At 38.0% G+C, this 21744-nt stretch overlaps 1 protein-coding gene across 4 annotated transcripts in view; it reads left to right on the top strand.

Moving 5' to 3' along the window:
• Positions 1-21744, top strand: part of KLHL32 (kelch like family member 32) — an 84082-nt gene that overhangs the window by 58179 nt on the left and 4159 nt on the right. For 3 of the 4 annotated variants that reach the window (XM_014070215.2, XM_014070214.2, XM_087718729.1), the window contains 2 exons: positions 4616-5342; positions 19137-19195. In XM_014070215.2, coding sequence (XP_013925690.1) covers positions 4616-5342; positions 19137-19195 — 786 coding nt within the window. The remainder of the gene's footprint in view (positions 1-4615; positions 5343-19136; positions 19196-21744) is intronic. The other variant, XM_014070217.2, reaches the window with a different exon arrangement.

The following is a 21744-nucleotide window of genomic DNA, read 5'->3' as shown; positions in this document are numbered from 1 at the left end:
ATGCTGAAATTTTAAGGAAAATGGATCCCCAATTGGCTATTGCAACTTTCTGATTAGAAGATTAAAGCCCTGTAATTATAGCTGCATAATCTCCTATGATGCTGAGCTTTAGTCCTTGACTGGGCAGTTCATAAAGTGCTCTATTATTTTCTGTCAGCTCTTTGATTATGTTCTTTTTGAAACTGATTAGAGAAGGAAAAATCACCCTTGGTTGTAGTGTTCTGTCTCCTTTTCTTTCTGCAAAAGTTGAGCTCATTCCATTTTTTTTACCTCACAAAAAGCTTCTGAAGTAAGTCTGAGAAATAAGCATACTTGGTGGTTTTAAAATGGACTGATCTACCTTTTTGAACTCAATTTGTCTTTTGTTGATTTCTCCAACCACACTAATGTCATCTCTTGATCTGTTCTATATTTGTTCATTTGAAAGGAAGCTTCCTGAGTAGGGAGATGGACAGACTGTCAGACCCGCAAGAATTCTGAGACTCTACAATATTTCTTTCCAGAATTCTGTTGCCTTGCAAAAAATAAGAAGGACCCAGGGGATATACAAGTAAAGTAAAAAGTTGCTGGTTCTCCAAACAGCATTGGTTACTTTTCCCTTCACTTTTAGCTTGGAGAGGTGAAGAACATGAACAGTCACGTCACAGAATGCTTTTAAATATAGAACACAAGTCAGACTTGAAACAAAATGTTTCATGGTATTATAGCTTCGCTGTATTATGTAGTCTTTCACATAACACTACAGCTGCTGATCACTGCCAGAATCTCAAAAGATTGGTACATGAAATACAATAATAATGACTGCTTTAGAAACAAAGCAGGTCAGTAATACTGCTGAAGGAAGATCTTCTGCTCTTCAGCCAGATACAGCTGCTTATTGCTATTGCTGTCTCTGCTGTAAGTCAGTGATCTGTTAAGCATCTTTGATCATGGGAATGTTTTTTTAACATGCTACACAATAATTTCCTTTAAGCATCTTTAAGTCCCATTGATTTCAGTGGGAAAGAGTGAATTGCACACTTAATGGAAACTAATGGGACTCAAGCATATTTAAATTAGACTGGACCATGTCCACTTAACATTGCTACATTTACATATCTGCCAATAGTTAATAAGCCCCGGGGCACACTAATATTGCTGTAGCTACAATTAAAGGTAGGTGCATGTAAAAGGACAGGGAAATAAATTCAGTTTGCCAGGTAGGTACAAACTGGAAGTGAATTTATGAAATATGAAGCTCTTTGAATTAGCTTCAGCCTTCTTTCTCTGCTTTGCCTTTCTTCAGATACAAGTTAATCTCCTCTGCTAAGCCTCTTGTTTTGCTGCAGTGTCCTGAATGCTGATGTGCTGTGGGGAAATACGATTGGTTAGATGTATGTGATGCAGCTCAAGAACATAAAGGTGTCTTGCAGTTTTCCACTTAAAACACCTACTTTGTTCAGTGATAAAATGAGGTTGCCTTTGGCAGTTTTATTTTAATAGTTACTAGAATCTCCAAAAACAATGTGGTAGAATTATGCAAAGCTAGCTGAGAAAGTGTAGGAATATGGGGTGAGTTAGCAACGCCTGGAATATTCTGTTCCCCTTTCCTCATAATTAAGAGTATCAGTTGTTAGCTTTAATTTATAATAGATTAAGTAAGAACATAGTTCTGAAATCAGCAGCTCCAAGAAAAACCTCTTCCCCCCCCCTCCCCGTATTAAATTCCAGAAATGTTCTTGGCTTCGATTCACCACCACCACCACCACCACCACCACCAAAGAGAGAAAACATCATAAATGTATCATTTTAAAACTGAGAATGGCAATACATTTACCATTGAAGAAAATGTTTTGCAGAGCTTTTTGCACATTCATTGTGGTTGCTATTCCTCCCTTTCTATTTTCCAAACTTTCCTGACATTGTGAAAACTGTTGGCTAGAATGACCTGCCCAGTTAATCAGGCAACATGGAAAGGTGAGGTCACTGGAAGTCAGTTATCTTGTGACTGGGTTTTGCTGAAATTATGCTGAACGCACACTTAAAGTCTGCACTTGGAGCAAGGGGAGGAGGCAGAATCCTACCTGTGTTTTTATAACTCTGCACTGTCAGAACTCATAATAAGTCAAATATTCTTTCTGAGGTACTCGAGGAGGAGGGGGTGGGTGGGGGGAAAACCTGTAAATTTAAGAGTAATTTCAGATTGTAAATGAAAAAGAGAGGCACGACTGTTCATTTGCACCAATCATGCCTTCCTTTCATCTGCTCTGATTAGGCCTGGTGCGGTTTCATCAAACTACTCCATCACGGAGCTGTCACTCCAGCCGTCTGTTGATTGAAAACAATCAGGGCTCTGATGGCACAATTATTCTGACCCTTTAACTAGAGGCTGCTGTGATAATGAAAGGTTGATTATGATAGTTTGTGCCTCTTTCAGTTTGCCAAGAAGGTTAATTTGGGCATCAGACGGATGTTTAATGGGCGCTTGCTGGCTACACCGTGGTAAATGAGAACGTGCAGCCTTCGATATTGCATGGATATAGTTTGGCTGCCAATCATTGTCATTTTGAGTTTGTGCCTTGCACTCTGGAAATCACTTTTTTTTCTCTTTGGGATTTAATTTATTCTGTGCCCTGAGGAAGTTCTTTCACTCCCTGACCTTCACTGTGGCTTCCTCTGCTCTCTTAATTTATTTTTATTTTTATTTCCTTGCTTCCCTTCATTGGCCCCGTGAATTGTACTTAAAGCCACAGCGGATCTAGTGCAATCCTGCTTCCCTCCTCCTCCTTTTAATCCCCCCCCCCGCTTCCAAGAGTGTTTATCATCTGTGTCTGGCATAGTCTTATTTTTGCTTTTTGTTTCATGTTGTAGAATAAGAATGTCAAAAATTATTGTGGAAGTTATTTTGCTTTAAATAGTAGTATGTTTCACGGAATATTGCCAGGGCTGTTTGTGAGGTGGTAGACTTGTATCTGTAATACGAAAACAGGGATGGCAGTTAAAAAAAGAAAAGTTTTCACATGATTGCTCCCGCAAGGCACATTATTTCTCCCCCCCTCCAACTCTTTAGTGGTGAGACTCGGGTGGGAGGGAGAGAGGGAGAAGTTCTGTCCATCTGATCATATGTCCCATTCAGAGAGGCTAATAATTATTATTAAAAATGAATATATGTATTCCAGGGGGGAGCAGAATCAAACAAAAAACAATAAAGATCTTGCTACATGGGGAAAAAAAAACTTTATTAAAGCATGCCTTTTTGTTCTCATCACGTAGGTCTCCAACAGAGCTTCAGGTGCAAAAAATAGGAAACTGAGAGACTCATTTCTATTAGCGGTGCTGCTCTGTAAAATGGTTTGGAGGCTTCAGCTGGTTCCAGATGTTACTACTTGGTTTTTGAGGGATTGGTTATTCAATATAGAGCTTCAGCTCTGTTGAGAGTAGTGTAGCATGCCTCCAGACCCCTTAATACAGTTCTTCATTCACATTGGAATCAGTGGAACAAATCCCAGTGGATTTTTCCCCATTGATTTCAGTTGGGTATTTCAAATTCAAATATTGTCCAGTACATTATTATCATACAGCCATAGTTATCACTGCTATGTGGCACTATCACATGTCCAGCAGAGCACTGCATCTAGAAAACAAATCCTGAGTGTGCTTCATTCTACTACCTATGATTGCTAGCACTCAAATAATTTATTGCACCTAGTTCATCATTGTTGTTGTGTTCATTTTGATTTTTGTAACATGCTTTGTACGGTATACTTCAGTGGTGTGCCTTTTGGTTAACTGTCAATTAAGAGTTCAAAAGTTACGTACATGCATTAACAACGACTCCACCCCAAAAAGAAGAGAATATAAAATCATCAAGAATGAATAAAGATCTTATATATCATATGGTCAATAGAACATAGAATAATAGAGTTGGAAGGCACCTTGGAGATCTACTAGTCCAATCCCCTGCTCAAGCAGGAGACCCTATACTTCAATAGATAGGTATATATCTCAATAGAGATGTGGGCTCTTGACATTTTTTTATCTTGCTTTCCCACAGCTTTCCCCACTTTTGTGTTGTTCAAATAAATTGGAACTATAATCCCTAAAACACTCAGTGACCGTGAATAATGGGTACATCTGCCAGAGAATCCTTCTCCAATCTGGTGGCATCCAAAAATGATGAGATAATAACTCCCATAATGCTCAGTGGACATCAACATTGGACACTTTTGAGAACTTTCAAATACAGATCCAAATTGGAGAAGACTGCTCTGGTCAATTGATTTAGTCATTTTTTAGTCATTTAGTCATTTTATTAAGATTTATAGATATAATGTATATTAGACATCATAGGAAAACTCCCATGTTGTCATGCGTTGTTTCTTCTTGTTTATGCAGGGCACCCATTATTTTTAATGTTTGCTAAGACAAGACAGCCCTGTTATCATACATTAATTCTACACAGATTCATCATTATTTTAGGGGAGATGAAGGGATGTTTTTATATATGCAGCAAGATTAAATTTGGGAGTATAATTTTTTGTTGATAAGTTGAATAATTCAAATATGTATTTCTCACACCGAATTGTGAATAATGTAGATAAGTTCATTTTTTAAAAATGTTTTTCCTCCCTTCTAGCTAGCTGTGAGATGGCTAGAACACAACTGCCGATATCAGTACATGGATGAACTTCTACAGTACGTTCGATTTGGGCTTATGGATGAGGATACACTGCATACAGTTGCTCTCTCACACCCTCTTGTTCAAACTAGTGAAACGGCAACAGCACTGATCAATGAGGCTTTGGTCTATCATCAAAGTATCTATGCACAGCCAATTTGGCAGACCAGAAGGACGAAACCTCGCTTCCAGTCAGACACTCTTTACATCATAGGTGGAAAAAAACGGGAAATATGCAGAGTTAAAGAGCTGCGATACTTCAATCCTGTGGACCAAGAAAATGTTCACATTGCAGGGATTGCAAACTGGAGTGAGCTGGCTTCCATGCCAGTGGGAAGAAGCCACCACTGCGTGGCTGTAATGGGAGATTTCCTCTTTGTAGCAGGCGGTGAAGTTGAACAAGCCACTGGCCGCACATGTGCAGTACGGACTGCTTGTAGATATGATCCCCGTAATAATTCCTGGGCAGAAATAGCTCCGATGAAGAATTGCAGGGAGCATTTTGTACTTGGGGCTGTGGATGAATTTCTCTATGCTGTGGGAGGCAGAAACGAGCTACGTCAAGTTTTGCCAACTGTTGAACGATACTGCCCTAAGAAGAACAAATGGACTTTTGTTCTGTCCTTTGACAGGTCCCTTTCCTGTCATGCGGGATGTGTTGTGGATGGTCTTCTTTGGATATCAGGTAGAAAATGTTTCACCCGCAACTTTGAAGACGAAAAGCATGACAAAACATGTTTGTATCAGTGGCATTCGTTTGGGGCACATGCCTTAGAAAGGTTTCCTTTTGTTTGCTGGAAATTGAGTTTTAATACAAAGGGCAGGTGGTATAATATTTCTGAGCTACAGATACTCAGCAATAGGTATTCAGCACAAAGGAGAGGAGTTGTATGGCCAGAGAATTGTATACAGGGATAATGAAAGTGCAGTGTCTGCTGAACAAAGCAATTACAATTTAAATAGAAGTGTCCCCAGCAATTTATTTTAAACATATTTGTATTGGCCCATTAAGAGGAAGATGTATGTATCCTTATCTCTTGATGCCAATAAATGCACTCTGATTCTTTTTTCACAAAATTGTTGGATTCAGTACACCTATCTTAGTTGAAGTAACATTTTTAAGGCATGAAACTTAAGCAAATAATAGTTGTCTGTCAGTGATCTTCTACAGTTACAGATTGGGTCTTCATGGCAATAAATAATAATAAATTAACAATAAATTATTATTATTATTATTATTATTATTATTATTATTATTATTATTAGTAGTAGTAGTAGTAGTAGTAGTAAGCCACCAGACTATGAACAATTCAAAAGAACAATTGCATTTGCTACTATTTAAAACTGTAAAATGAGAATAAGGTAATGAAAATCAATTAATTAATATAGGGGAGAAGAGTACTGAATCTAGGAATAAGTGTCCTATTTTCAAAAAGGAAGATTTTGCACATTTTGGAAATATTGAATAGAAACAGAATGGACAGAACCCTTGTAATCCGTAAAAAGGTAACTGATTGAATGATTTAAATTAGAACTCCTGTGAAAATTTGAAGACTGTCCACCCTCTTTTACCCTCAAAGAATTTTGAAGCTTTCTTGTGTAAGGTGGTGATGATTAAATATATAGATTGTTTCTTATCAGAGAATAGTAGAGGTTGTAAACTACACAAACATAGAACATGCCCCTCCCTTTTTATAGTGTAGAATGGCAACAGGAGTATGTCAGCATTGCTCTCAGTAGTTATCCACGTGGTGAGTACAAATTTTGACCCAGATTTCTCCCAAAGAAAGCCATACTATATGCTTAAAATGTGAAGTATTTAAATAAAACAGCCATGTAGTCCATCCATATCATTAAAAAATATATATTCAGTAATCTATCTGGATTGATGCAGTATGGTCTAAGACAGCTACTACTTAAAGAAAGGAAAGCACCTATGTTGATCAAACTTTAAAAAGGACAACAAGATCTTCCATTTACCTAAAGAAAAAGAAAGATTGCAGACAAAACCAGGAGCAGTATGATTAAATGAAAGTTTTTAAAAGGCTACTAAGCAAGAGTATTTCTTACGGGGAGGGGGTTGGTAGGGATTTACTTTGAGTTGAATTGGCTCAATTCAAATATTGTATGCCAAGTTCAATTTGAGATAATTCAACTGAAAAATTTCCTAATCTTCCCAAGACTTCTACAACACCAATAGTCACTTTATGTCATTTTATACAATAGCAAAGGCCTCTTTTAAACAGCAATAACTAGAGGGCATTTTATTCTATAATTTCTTGATGCTATATTTAGAAGACCCAGTAAGCCTGTGTAATCTAAGCTCTTAACTGATCCATCAGTCCTCCTGGCATACAAATGGCCTCCAATATAGTCATATTACAGACCAGGCCTTCTTGATTTAACACTACATGTTTTCCTTACCTTTTCTTTCCCTCGTTTACATAATATTTACCCTCCCCCCATTTTCAGTTGTCGGAGGCAGCAGCAAGAAGTACTGCTGCTTTCTGCTTGTGGGAATCTACTTAGTTGTCATAATAGCAATAGCAGATAAAGCATGTTGGGTAACCAGATGCTTGAGAAAGCCTACAAGTGTTCTTCATTTCCTCTAGCTATTGCCCCCCCCCCCCCAAGAAGCATTCAGCAGTATGCTTTAAACAGTTTGACTTTCCATGCCCTGCTAATGTGTATTTATTTATTTTCATTGTTTTTATTGGCTTGGAGCATCAGTGTTTTTCTAATTGGGAATATGAGCAGAAGCATGTACCAATGCTTCTTTATCTTAAGTCGCATATTGATCAAATGATCTATTGCTTATCAGAGAACTTCAGAACAGACAAAATTTCTATGTTTTGTTTTAATGTCTGTCACTTATTAAATGTTCCCAGGATATTAATATTTGTGTTTATTATCTGGTTTTTTATTTTCTGGATGGGTGGGTTGGTGGATGGATGGATGGATGGTTTTTTTTAATGCATCTTAAAACCTTGTTATCTCCCTCCTGGACAAAAGCCAGAAAACTGTCACAATATCACTTCTCCTTTCTACCATTCTCTAGAAGATTATTTTCAACAATCCATTGTCTATTGTTTTGGCAATGCTACAGGACTATTTTTTCCACTATTTTCAGTGGAGTCTCTTAAAGTATAAGGGAAACCTTTATCTCTTCAGTTTTTTAAAAAAAGAATTGATACCTAGCGTAATTAAATAGCTACTATGGTATGGTGGTTAAAATGTTAGACTAGAATAAGGGACACAATCTTAGCCATGAAAACACACTGGGTGAATGTGGGACAGTCACTCTTTTTCATCTCTACCTCAAGGTTTGTGTCCTAGGGAACATAGGAGGAAAAGGAGGGACTGCAGCAGATGCCATTGTGAACTCTTAAATAAGAGGTGGAATAAATAAATCCTATACAAAAATTTTCCCTTTATGAATAGTTAAGAATAAAAAACTGTGTCAGCACTGAATCTTCCTTTTTTAAATATATATTAAGTTTAAGTTTTAATAGATTTGTATGCCGCCCAATCCCGAAGGATTTTGTTTCTATAAAAACAAAATATACAAGCAAAAATTATTAAGTAGGAAAAAGATGGGGGAAGGGAAGATGCAAAGGATTAAAAGCAAAACAAAAATAAAGTGAAGCTTCTAACTTTCTTCATTATGATTACAAATAAAACATTTATTAACTTTAATTTAATCATACCCAGTATTTCTATAATCATAAACATTCCTAAAACTTTCTTTTATGACCCTGTATCAAATCCTAAAATCAATATACTCTGTGTGTGTGCGTGTATTTCCAGCAAAATAATCCCAAAGTGTTTACCATCTAGAAGCAAAGTTAGACAAAAAATTACCTTAATCAAGATAGCTAATTTCACCATCTCAATCAATTTCATTAACTTCACCACCCATCATTGTGAGAATCTGTAAGACTTTTCAGCGCTGGGCATTACAAAAATCTCACCGTAGTTATAATGTTTAGAAACAAAGTCCCATATTTTTCTCTAACTGCTTAGTTAAACCTAAAAGTAAAATCTCTGATTGCAATTGTACTTTTGTTTTAAAAATTCCCTGAATTTTAAACGTATCAAATGTATTTGATTCAAGTAACTCTTAGCCTCCTTATATGTACACCAGAGGCGATTAAAAGTGCCTTCGGAATGATTAAATTTCCAACGTGTTTGACACACTATTGTTTTATATCTTTGACAATTTTAGGTGTTAAATACCAATAATATATAGAAATTCTCTTTCAAATTATAGCTCAAAGTGATTTTCAATAGCAATAGCACTTAAACTTATGTACTGCTTCACAGTGCTTTACAGAATCAGCATATTGCCCCCAACAATCTGGATCCTCATTTGCTGACTTAATTGTAGAGTGAAACATCTAGGGAGCAATATTCGCTAAACAGGTTCTAGGTTACCAAGTCTCTGATTTATGCCATAGAGATTTTTTTTCTCCAATGCAATCTAGAGAAATAGAACTGACACAATACTTTGTGGCTATCCAAATCTGTTTTGGAGGCTTGCTTATTTCTGGGACAAGGCTGACCTCTTTATTCCCACAGGGAACCTCCTACTTTGTCAATATTCATTCAAAAAAGGAGAAATGGGAATCGTTATCATGTTGAAAGGTATCATGGGAATTTCAAATAGTACGCAATATGTGGGAATATCTCCTTTATCATTAAAAATGATTTTCTGAAATTGAAAGGAGACATAGCAGGTTTCTCAAGAAGGTGAAATTCTCGAATATTAAAAGGACTTGCTGATAGCTTGACTGAATCTCTAGCCATCTTTGACCTTCATGAAGCACTAAAAAACGAGAATCTGGAAAGCTATAGAGCAATGAGTTTGACATCAGTTAGGAAGAGTCCAGAATAGATTGTTTTCTAAATGTTTAGTGGTTGTTTTTCAATGTAGTACTTAGTTGAAGTCAGTTTTTTTTTAATTGGGCACTTCCTTATTGGAAATTGTAGGCATTTGTACCATATACTGTAACTTAATTTCAGCAAAACAAAGTAGTTCAGTATGGGCTGGATGGCATCTCTTTGGTGAATCTATTTCTTACTTGAAAACTCTACTCAGTAAAAAGCTCAATATTTTCTCATCAAACTTCAGGAAAGTGTTGAATATACTATATCGGGTGTCAAACCCGCGGCCCACGGCCCGGATGCGTCACTCACTCCCCCCCCCCATTTTAGCAAAGGGGAGAAAAGACATGATACGTCATGTGATGGCAATGTGGCACTGCAAGTTTGACACCCTTGTACTATATGGCCCTCTTCAACTTTTTTTCTTAATGATCTGGATGAAGTGGTAGGAGCAATGCTTACCATATTTGGAGATAATTTAAAATTGGACTGGATAGCTAATACGCTAGATGTATGAATTAGGGTTCCCCAGCGTCTTTTCGCAATCCTCAGAGCTACTTTAGGTTAGAGGTAGAGCCAAAGCTTTGAGCTCCTTTTTTATTTCTTATGAGGCTTAGAAATGGGCATCAAACCATGAGGTAAGGCATCCATTTAAGTTCAATACCTCACCTTCCGATAATTCATGTTAATTGTTAAGATTTATATCTGGCTTTCCTTGAAGGGCTCATAGTAACCTATACAGAGATCTTCATTCCCTCCCCCCAACAGCCAAAGTAGATTGAACCAAAAACTAAGGACAGTCCATGTCTCTCCAGCTTATATTCTGTGATGATAACTTTCAACACCATCAAACAACTATATCTGTCTATCCCAGGTCCTTGGGAAGGACTTGATAGGTGGATAAAAATGCCACACCCAGTCTAAACATCCGACTGGTTGTACAACCAACAACAACAACAACAATAATAATGCCACTCTTAGTTACAAGAAAGTTGTCCTTTGTAGCATATACAATGTACAATCATATTTGGATACATTTCTCTGCTGTAGTATTTGGAGAGTTACAAATTATTTTTATGTATTTGTCAAATTTGGGAACTGCCCATCTTTCTCTCAGAGCAGCTCTGGGCAGTGTATAGTTAAATGTGTAAAAAATATATAAAAAGAACATTACTCACAAGAATGGTAGAAATCTAAATAATTTAAAAGACGGGAGGTGGACCTTAGACATTGAACATCCTAGGCTTCTGAGCCATCTTCAAAGGCCAGGAGACAAGAGCATATTCTATAGCAATCTTTGCAGCCTGACCAGGGGGAGGAAGAGGGGAACTGGGCAGCGCAAGCAATGGGCCCGTGTATGTGTGCTTGCAACGCTTGTGTAAGCGGCAGACTGGCACACACACACTTGTGAGTGCCTGTTGGCCCGCAGCTCATACAAGTTGACCTGTGTGTTCTGTGATCCGGCCAGCCACTCTTGCGGTCTAATTCCAAATAGACTACAACCTGGTAGTGGGCTGCGGCCTGGGGTTTGCGGACCCCTGTTCTACAGGGCAGGAACAGTAGCAGAGAACGTCCTCTTTGCAGCTCACCTGTTATGGAGTTTATTTTTAAAAGTATCTTGATATCATATCATTATTCCCTTTCTTTCTTTCAGAAAATTGCATGAAGAAATTAAAGCAATTGCTCTTTTTATTGTCCCAGCTTACAATGGGAAAGTGCTTCTTTTGCTGATACAATTTATACATTTTCTATTTACTACTTATCTTCCATCCTTCCTTCCTTCCTTCCTTCCTTCCTTCCTTCCTTCCTTCCTTCCTTCCTTCCTTCCTTCCTCCCTCCCTCCCTCCCTCCCTCCCTCTCTCCCTCCCTTCTTTCATTTTATTTTCATTTGCTGTGGCCTATAGTATTCTACAAGTTTGGCCATCCAAAAGGTCATTTTAAGCTTGCTAAATATGAACAGAAGAAATTGAATTTCTCATTTTTTGAAAAAAAAAAACCTGGAACATTAAAAATAAAACAACTTTTGCTGCAGCATTTAGGATAAAGCTAAGTATTGAAAATGGGTGCTGATAGGAAATTGTAACACAAATGTCAGACAAATCTGTAGAAAACGGCTAAGATGCATATTATCCTCCCAGGGAGAGAGGGTGGAGGGAGACCGAAGGAGCAGAAGCAGCAGAAAGCAAGACTACCAATCTATTAAATATACTTGTTGGCAGGGAAGGCATGGGATGTCTCTCTGCAAATGCAGTGATTGCAGGGGGCAATGTAGCAGCATGTGGCAGCCTAGCTTGCGAGCAGACAAATCAGCTTGATGACTTTCAAAGCCAGGGATTCTGCTGCAGGCAAGGGTATTTGATCTAATGGGTGGGGGATTAAAACACATAGAGTGTGCTATTCATTTCACTCCTATTTTGTGTAGTCAAATCTGTATGCAAATCCATAGCATCTCATTTTGCTAGATTTTTTTTAAAAGGATGCTAAATAAGTATCGGTTTTAGGCATGCATGTGGTATGTGAAAAAAAACAAAACCTGCAGAACAAGAGTGTTCCAATTATAAATAAATGTATAACCATATACTCCAAAGCAAATATCTTAACGGCACCCAGTCCGACAATTATGCTTTTTACAAAAGCACAACTGGGATTTGCATAATTTTCATTCCTGAAAATTTTCATTCCTTGTTTTAAGAAAATGTAGAGCCTAATTTTTAATCTTAGTTTAAAATGTGATGTACCCTTTGCTCATGTCTCTGCAGTTACTTGTCTTCCAGCTTTTCTGGCCCTATGCCTGTCCCCTCCCCCCATACACACATAGACACACCAATATCTCTATTTCAACCAATAGCAGTAATTTTTGTCCTGTCTATAATTTCATTGTGCTTGCCGATCTTTTAACCATCTTTATATTGAATTTTTATGAGCTGCTATATTGGGACACAAATTCCTAGAATTCTCAACCTGTGTGGCTAATGGCGATGTTTCCTAAGAATTTAGGAATCTATAGTCCCAATATATCCTGAATGCCAGTTTACTGCATGTATTGGCTTGCAGGATTGTCTCTAGATATCGTGATCTTACATAGTAGACTATATTTGGAGTAAAACTGTTATTTTTATTATATTTGTGGCACAGTGGCCGAAATGTGCCAGAATTAATTCATACTGCCTTTATTATAGTAAAGGAATTTTGCATATGATGCAGGTATGATTTAGGCTACTAAATCTATTTATTCCTTCTTTTTTAAACTAAAAACGTTGTGGGAAAGCCTCAGTTGACAGTTGAGATGAGTTTCTGTGAGCCCATTTGGTGATCCCATGGCAAATTTTGAACTTTGCAACTTTAAATATGGGAATAAATAATAAAGAGTCCAGATTATAGGATGAAATCAAAACACAAGACATCTTCTACATTTGTGACACTAAGAGAGAACTGTAGCAGGATTGATGAAATACAAGTATAACTGTGGATCTGTATATTTGATTGTGGATGAAAGGAATAAATGTGCCAGACAGAAACTGGCTTTTCTAGATTGCTAGCTAACGCTCTAGCCTTGAGTAATGCTTCAGCGAATATGATGATAATGAAAAATAAGATTTTTTAAAGGAAAAATAGCATATCATTCTGAAGGAATGTCATCTTTGACAAACAGCTACTCCATTATGTGAGATAAATTGATGGATAATTATGAGAAAAGAGCACAAAAAACAAGAAGGGGCCATTCAGGTACCCAAGGTGAAGGTGACTCAGAATGGCTACTCAGGGATATTTGCTTAGAAGATTCATTTTAATGCATAGTCTTTGATTTACAACAGTTCATTTAGTGACCATTCAAAGTTACAATGGCACTTGAAAGTGACTTATGACTTTTTTCACACTTACGACCTTTGTACCATGTTTTCCCGAAAATAAGACAGGGTCTTATTTTCTTTTGACCCCCGAAATAAGCACTTGGCCTTTTTGAGATGCAGGACGCGGCAAGTGTAGTCACCTCATGGCTGCTGCTGTGTTGCAATATTTTCAGGGAGGGCTTATTTTTTGGGGAGGGCTTATTTTAGCACATGCACTCAAAAGCCCGATTGGCTTATGATCCGGGGAGGTCTTATTTTTAGGGAACTAGGATATCATCCCCATGATCATGTGATCAAAATTCAGTTGCTTGACAACTGATTCTTACTTATGACCATTGCTATGTCCTAAGGTCATGCAACCTTTTGACAAGCAAAGTCAGTGGAGAAGCCAAATTTACTTAACAACCATTTTGCTAACTTATCAATTGTGGTGATGCACTTAACAACTGTGGCAAGAAAGGTCGTAAATGGGGCAAAATTCACTTAATAAACAACAGAATTTTTTGGTTCAATTGCGGTCGTAAGCCAAGGACTACCTGTAGCTTAAACAAAACAATGGATATAAATCTTAGAAGCATAATTGGTTAATTCTTTATGATGTAAGGCGGATTTTGTGTAGGATAAGGGGTGATGAAAAAGAAAACAAATTACAGTGAAAGTACACTGTAACTATACAAAGTCTGAGAAAGTATTAGAGAACATATTAACCTCTCAATGGAATGGATAAAGAATGGATGTAAGAAAAGAAAGTTTTGGAAGCTGCTTTGAACAGAATAAAAAGACTTATGTTACAGAATGCCACAGATGTCTCTGTTATGCTAATGAGAAGCATGAGGAAGGATGCTTAGTGCAATGATGAAGTGAAATAAACTGTGGATGATATCTGTAAGATAATGATTGCTGCAAAAATTAGGACAAAGGAAACATGAGTTGTGTAGAATTAAAAAAAGCTGCAAAGATTAAAAAGGGCAGAGAGTATGCAAAGCAGTTTTGAGGAAATAATAAAAAAAACATGTTTTGGAACTGGATGAAAAGGAGCAAGTAGTGAGCCTCTTGCAGAGTGAATGGAAGCAATAATAATGAAATTATTTAAAATGAAATTGAAGTGGGGGAATGGCAGAAGTGGATTGTAGAGATTAGTAAAGGAATGAGAGTGATTTATCAGAGCTGAATGGAAATAATGCTATAAATGTTAGTGTCCAAGTTGGGGGTGGGGGGAATAACTGGCAATAAGGAAGTCATATGTGCTTTGGGTGTATTGGAAAATAGTAAGACCACAGGTATTTATGGAGAAACGTTAACATGAGTTTTTTTAAAATTGTACTCATGACTGAGAGTAGAATGACAATTGCTCTCTTATACACTAAAAAGGTAACGAGTGAAATGCATATATTAGAGCAGTATTGGTTTATTAAACTTGTCTGAGACCATGTTTGACAAAATTTGGGGACATCAGAAGATCCCCTTGCTGGCATTTGTAAGTAATTGGTTAGGTATTTTGAGGAGAAAAATAACTCATTTTTATTCTGAACTGGATATTACATTGGCCAAATCTTATATGAGGTGACCGAGATCTTGTGAGTTTCTTTTGAGCCCTTAATACTTAATTTTCCTGAGGATCATCTCAGCCACTTACAACTTAGATCCTTTCCCTTATGAATGATTTGTGCAGCCAGAAAGAACATGATTTCATGTGGGATCAGGAGGTGGTAGAGGGATTTTTGGTGGAGGGATTCTTGCCAAATGATTTTAAGTAGGCAATACAGTGTGTGCTTTTTAAATATCCATTCCTTGATCTAACCATCTTAGAAGTTTTACAGACTTCAAATATAGGTTTCAGGTTTGACAATGAAGTGGAAATTGCATTGGTCACTCGTGCAGTGAGATTTGGAAGATGTTAAAAACCTGCACTTCTGTGTGGGGTGTTTCAAAACTTAGTCCCTTCCCCATTTTATTTAAAATCTACATGAAACTGCCAAACAAATCTTATTTCATTCTTTGACAAATTTGTAGACCAGCAAAATGCTGTGGACCTAGTATATTGGATTTCAGTAAGGCATTTGACAAAGTTCACCACAACCTACTTCTTAGTAAGTTAGAAAAGTGTGGGATAGACATCATCACCATCAAATGAATTCACAACTGACTGACAAACTGCACTCAACCTATAGTTCTTAATGGAACTACAGCTAAATGGAGGGAAGTAACAGTGTGGTACCCCAAGGTTCTGTCTAAGGCCCAGTACTCTTCAATATCTTCATAAATGATTTAGATGGGGGAATAGAAGGGAAATAAATCAAATTTGCAGATGACACCAAGCTGACAGGAATAGCCAACACCTCAGAAAATAGACTTCAGATCCAGAAGGCTCTGGACAGATTTGAAACTGGGCCCTATCAAATAAAATGAAATTCAGTTGTAAGAAAAGTAAAGTTTTACACTTAAGAAAGGAAAACCAAATGTATAGTTATAGAATAAGTGCAACCTGGTTCAATAGCAGTAACTGTGAGACCAGAACTGAAAAACAAGCTGAACTGGAGAACTGGTTCGGGGGCATGGCAGGCCTGGGTCACTGCCGGTTCCAGTGACCCAGGCCACCAAATCACTACCTGTTTGGCCAAACCGGTCCGAACCGGTAGGAACCCATCACTATGTGAGAGGGAACGTAGAGTCCTAATTTCCTGATAGTGAGAACAATTAACCAGTGGGATTGTCTTCAGAAGTTTTGGATGCTACATCACTGCAGGTTTTTAAGAAGAGATTGGACAGCCATTTGTCCAGAATGGTATAGGGTCTCCTGCTTGTGCAGAGGCTTTGACTAGAAGAACTTTTAGCTCTGTTATTCTGATAGGAGAGATCATCATTCAGTTTGGGATCAGGTATTGTCATTATAACAATAGCACTTAGACATATACCACTTTACAATGCTTTACAGCCCTTTCAGAGGCTTTACAGAGTCAGCATATTGCCCCCAACAATCTGGGTCCTCATTTTACCAACCTTGGAAGGTTGGAAGGCTGAATCAACCTTCAGCCTGGTGAGATTTGAACTGCCAAATTGCAGTCAGCCGGCAGTCTGCAGAAGTAGCCAGCAGTACTGCACTCTAACCACTGTGCCACCGTGTTTCAGAATTATGGTGATAGTTACCAGCTTTAGATTAGTTAGACATATTCACTTTTAGTTAAAGTCATATAGGCAATATAGTATAAGTCTTAATAGTTGATATAGTTTAATATTGCTATATATATATTCGTGTATAAACTCGCCTACATATAAATCAACCATTGCATTTTTAACAATAATAAAAAACCTTGAAAAATGCACCACCCATGAATAAACCAACCCATAAAATTTTCATGCTTTAATTTTCACAATTGGCTTGTCTAAGGGAGGGACAGGGAAGCGGTGGCTTAGTGGCTAAGACACTGAGCTTAGTTAAAGTCATATAGGCAATATAGTATAAGTCTTGATGAGCACTTAAAGCCAATGAGAGACTGGTTGAGTGAAATTGACTATACTCAATTCCAGCAAAGTGGATTTATGGAAACTTTCTGGTACCATAATGTTCCATCTGTTACTCTAGGTGGGATGGGACTACTGGGGGAACTGATGTGCCATCTAAAATGTGGCTTGAATTCATGGCTTCTGCTGAAACAACAAATAGGAATGCCACAATTTATCCAATAGTTGTACCTAGTTTAATCTCTTCCCCACATCCTAAGTTTTACCAAGAAATATCTCTTTGCTTCCCTTCATGTTTTCTTATTAAAAGCTGATCATTGGTTTTGACTGACTTCTTTTTAATGTTTCCTCCACTCTTCCCATCACCTTGCTTGAAGTGTTAAAATAGACTTTAACTATACTATGGTGTACTGTATTCCTTTATTTGAAAGGTGATATGTTTCTAACACCAGAGTGAATTAATTTTCAAGTATAGTAATGCTTATTTGTGATGGATGAGAGAGGTAATACAGAAAAAGTTATGGTTCTCTTAAACAACCTAGATTGTCAATATTCTGGAAGTGACCTTTATTTTAGCAATTTACTCATTAACATTTTGTGGCATCACAGAACAATAATGGAAAAGTAATTGTTGTTAGGGATTGACTGATCAGTTAATAGTTGATATAGTTTCATACATACATACATACATACATACATACATACATACATACATACATACATACATACATACAGTGTTATATTTGTGCTGATAAATAAATAAAGGGAGACTAGTATAGATCTATTTCAAGCTATTTAGCTCTCATCAGCTAGCCATACCCTTACTGGGATTCGAACCTGTGGTGTATTGCATCTTAGGTAGACGTCTTAGCCATTAAGCTAAGTGACGAGCCGATTGACAGATAATGGAAGCAGTTAGCTTCCTCCCATAATTGGGGCATACCAGAGGTTGTGACACTAAATATATACCTTCCTCCCTGGCTTCAGCTGATAAGGAGGAGGGCCTGTGGCTTAATGGCTAAGACGTCTGCCTAAGATGCAATACACCACAGGTTCGAATCCCAGTAAGGGTATGGCTAGCTGATGAGAGCTAAATAGCTTGAAATAGATCTATAATAGTCTCCCTTTATTTATTTATCAGCACAAATATAACACACACACACACACACACACACACACACACACACACACATGTTCGTGTATAAACTCGCCCACATATAAATCAACCATTGCATTTTTAACAATAAAAAATCTTTAAAAATGCACCACTCATGAATAAACCAACCCATAAAATTTTCATGCTTTAATTTTCACAATTGGCTTGTCTAAGGGAGGGACAGGGAAGCAGTGGCTTAGTGGCTAAGACGCTGAGCTTGTCGATCAGAAAGGTCGGCAGTTCAAATCCCTAGTGCCGCGTAACGGAGTGAGCTCCTGTTACTCGTCCCAGTTTCTGCCAACTAGCAGTTCAAAAGCATGTAAAAAAATGCAAGTCGAAAAATAGGGACCACTTTGGTGGGAAGGCAACATTGTTCCGTGTGCCTTTGGCATTTAGTCATGCCGGCCACATGACCACGGAGACTCCTTCGGACAGTGCTGGCGCTTTGCGAATGACTAGCACATATATGCAAGTGAACCTTTACTGTTACCTTTTAAGGGAGGTACATTTTTCCTGCTATTTTGGTTGGAAATTTGAAGGGAGATTTGCCAATGGTTAAGGTTATCTATGAGTATTTACAGGGTATGTAGGTATTTAAAAAAGCTAATCTATTAATACTAATAGGGAAATCTATTGAATATATTCATGGAGATGATGAACTCCTTGTTTCCATTTATTTTGGCATCTAAAGTTTTGGCTTATCCACAAGTAAATATGGTACATGTAATAAATCTTAAACCTTAAAAAGATTTTTAAGGTTTTTTTACCATTACAAATTAGGAACAAAATACTGCATATTTTTTTTGAGAGTTAGCTTATATAAGAGATTCTTCCACAGCATACACACATATTCTCCTCCCCTCCCCTCCCCACAAAATGCACCAGCTGACCATATTCTTAGATTTTAAAATATTTATCTTGTTTTACCTGGCAATGATTTGATCCAATCAAATCCGCACCAGTATATTATTAACTTATAAATAGAAGAATAAATAGGCTGGAAAGACTTCTGAACTCAGCCATTTTCTTTTCTACATTAGCATGCTTTCTTACTAGTAAATAATTTCCCATGAACCCTTCCCAACTGGGTTTAATGTTTGTGTAATACTATGAATGTTTGTTACAGGAGGAGTGACAAACACGGCGCAGTATCAGAACAGGCTAATGGTGTATGATCCAGCCCAGGTAAGCTTATATTCATTCTGTTAGTCAAGCTCTGCTTCTCCAATAACTTCTGCGCCGTAGTTTGTGTGAATGCATGTGAGAGCCCAAAGGCAAAAAGACACACATCTTTTCTCTCTCTCACGCTGACCTCATGTTCCATGTACTTCAATGAGGTGGCAAGGGAAGGTGTATTATTTAATTGTGCAGAATCTCTCTGCAGCCAAGTGCTGTCTGTCCTTGTCTGCTGAAAGAATCATATTCTTTATCAGTGGTTGTAAATATAAGATTTCGCCTGAGATTAGCATCCTTTATAGGCCCTACCCAGCATCTTTGAGAATTTATACATGGAATTCCTGAGACGGAATCTTTGTCCTATTATAGCAAGCATTTCAGTGGTGGGTTTCAATTTTTTTTACTACCGGTTCTGTGGGCGTGGCTTTGTGGGCATGGTGTGGCTTTGGAGTGTGGCTTTGTGGGCATGGCAGGGAAAGGGTACTGCAAAATCCCCATTCCCTCCCCATCCCACTAGCCTGCTTTCCACCTCCCTTCTCCTGTTCAGGGCAACAAAAGAAGAACAGCTGGGAGGATGGGAGGTAGTGGGGGTGGGGCCAGCCTATTTGCTGGTTCTCCGAACTATTCAAAATTTCAACTATTAGTATTGGATCATTCACAACTTCTGGAGAAAATTAATCCACTGATTAATTCCTCTAACTGACAGGAAATTTTTCATTAGGTTATTCTCTCCTTGATTAGTTTCCATCCATTGTTTCTTGTCCTGTCTTAGGTGCTTTGGAGAATAGCTTGACCCCATCTCCTTTGTGGAAGTCCCTTAGATATTGGATCATTGCTATCATATCTCCCCTTGTTCTTCTTTTCCTTAAACCAGACATACCCAATTCCAGCAACCATTTGTTATATGTTTCAGCCTCCAGTCCCCTAATCAGCTTTGATACTTTTCTCTGCACTCTTTCTAGTGTCCCAACATCATATTTACACCCTGGCAACCAAAACTGGATGCCATATTCAAAGTGTGGTATTACTAAGACATTTATTTGCTTTTCACCCAGGTTTAAATCTTTGCAGATTTTTCTTTCCATTTAGTGTGGGAAGATTCATATGTTGTTTATATCCCAATGCCCAAATACATTGCATTGCATTTGTTGCTCTTTGTTGGCGTACAAAAAACAATAGCAGAAGATTTTAGGAAAAAATATATTCTTGATAGGAAGGAAATGCAATAAAAATACTACTCAGATTTCATTTAGCCTTTTTATACTGTGTCAGGATCTCCACTTCCCCAAAATTTGAATAATGCTCCAGTGGTGGGTTTCAAAATTTTTTGGAACCTCTTCTGAAGGTGTGGCCTGCTTTCTGGGTCCACTGGTGGAACCTCTTCTAACCGGTTCGGTAGATTTGACGAACTGGTTCTACCGAATAGGTGCGAATTGGTAGGAACCCACCTCTGAAGCATTTCTACTGCTGAACTGAGCCCTTTGGCCTCAATTGGACAAGTTCAGCCAGAAGGCTTACTTTGTATGAAAAGACTTGCTCATATGGTAAATGTTGCCCCTGCTCTGAATAAAGTCTGTGTTTAAACCTTAAAAAGTCAAATGTTCCCCTTTTCCCTGTGTCCTTTTTCCCTGCCCGGCTTGCCAAACACTCCCAGGGGCTGCCCCATTTTGGCTGCTCCCAAATTTCATCCCCACAGTCTGCACCAACAATGAAAAGGCAGCAAGTTCGGACTAGCATTCTTACAGCGTGGGTTATTTCATGGTTTTACACACATACCTTTTTATTTTAAAAAAAAATCTGCTGGCAGATTGTATGGTGGGCACTCGAAGCCCCTCACATCTGCCTGCGTCTTGCACAGAATCTCAATAACTCTATCTCGTTGGGTGCTTGTGCCTGTTTCTGCACAAGGCCTTTGTGGTGTGCTGATAATGTCTACCATCTGCCACCGAGCACATCGCTACCTGCCAACAGGCAGGCTGGGGTGACCTCTGCTTCTCCACTGCTGATTAGTATTCACACGCTGACTTATTAGGAATGACCCCACCAGCGCCCCCACCCCCACCCCCACTTCTTTGCCTTTGCAGTGCTTGGCGGCTTACCTGGCAGTCACTGCTGTGAAGGAAGCTAAAATATAATCAGGGGATGCAGGCAGGCTTTGCAAAGCAGATGGTGTCTATAGTCCTGTGTCAAGGGAATGCACTGTAAATGCAAATATTAATTTCTCCCAATCAGGTGCTGCACAGTTTAATGGATAGCTATACGTTTGGAAGGGCTACATCGGACAATTGTTTTCTGACTTCTGCTCTTTGACACTCACCACTTAGCAATGTTTCAAACAGCTCAAAATAGTTTTCATGATGGCCTTAAATATTTGCTACACATCAAAATGATAAAATATCTTAGAAATAATAGAAAATTGGTCTTTTTCCCCGCCCTGGATGGAATTTCATTAAACTTGCATTTTTCAGTGATTATGCTACAAACAAAAAGGCATACTATTATTATTTGTTTCATTTCCTTAAAATAAATGATGAGGTTTTATGCAAGATATATTTGGA

The sequence above is a fragment of the Thamnophis sirtalis genome, unplaced genomic scaffold (genome assembly GCF_051295495.1).
Source record: "Thamnophis sirtalis isolate CommonGarterSnake01/CBP01778 unplaced genomic scaffold, rThaSir2_p1.2 scaffold_6, whole genome shotgun sequence".
Classification (NCBI taxonomy): Eukaryota; Metazoa; Chordata; class Lepidosauria; order Squamata; family Natricidae; genus Thamnophis; species Thamnophis sirtalis.
This window is presented reverse-complemented; position numbering and strand designations above follow the sequence as displayed.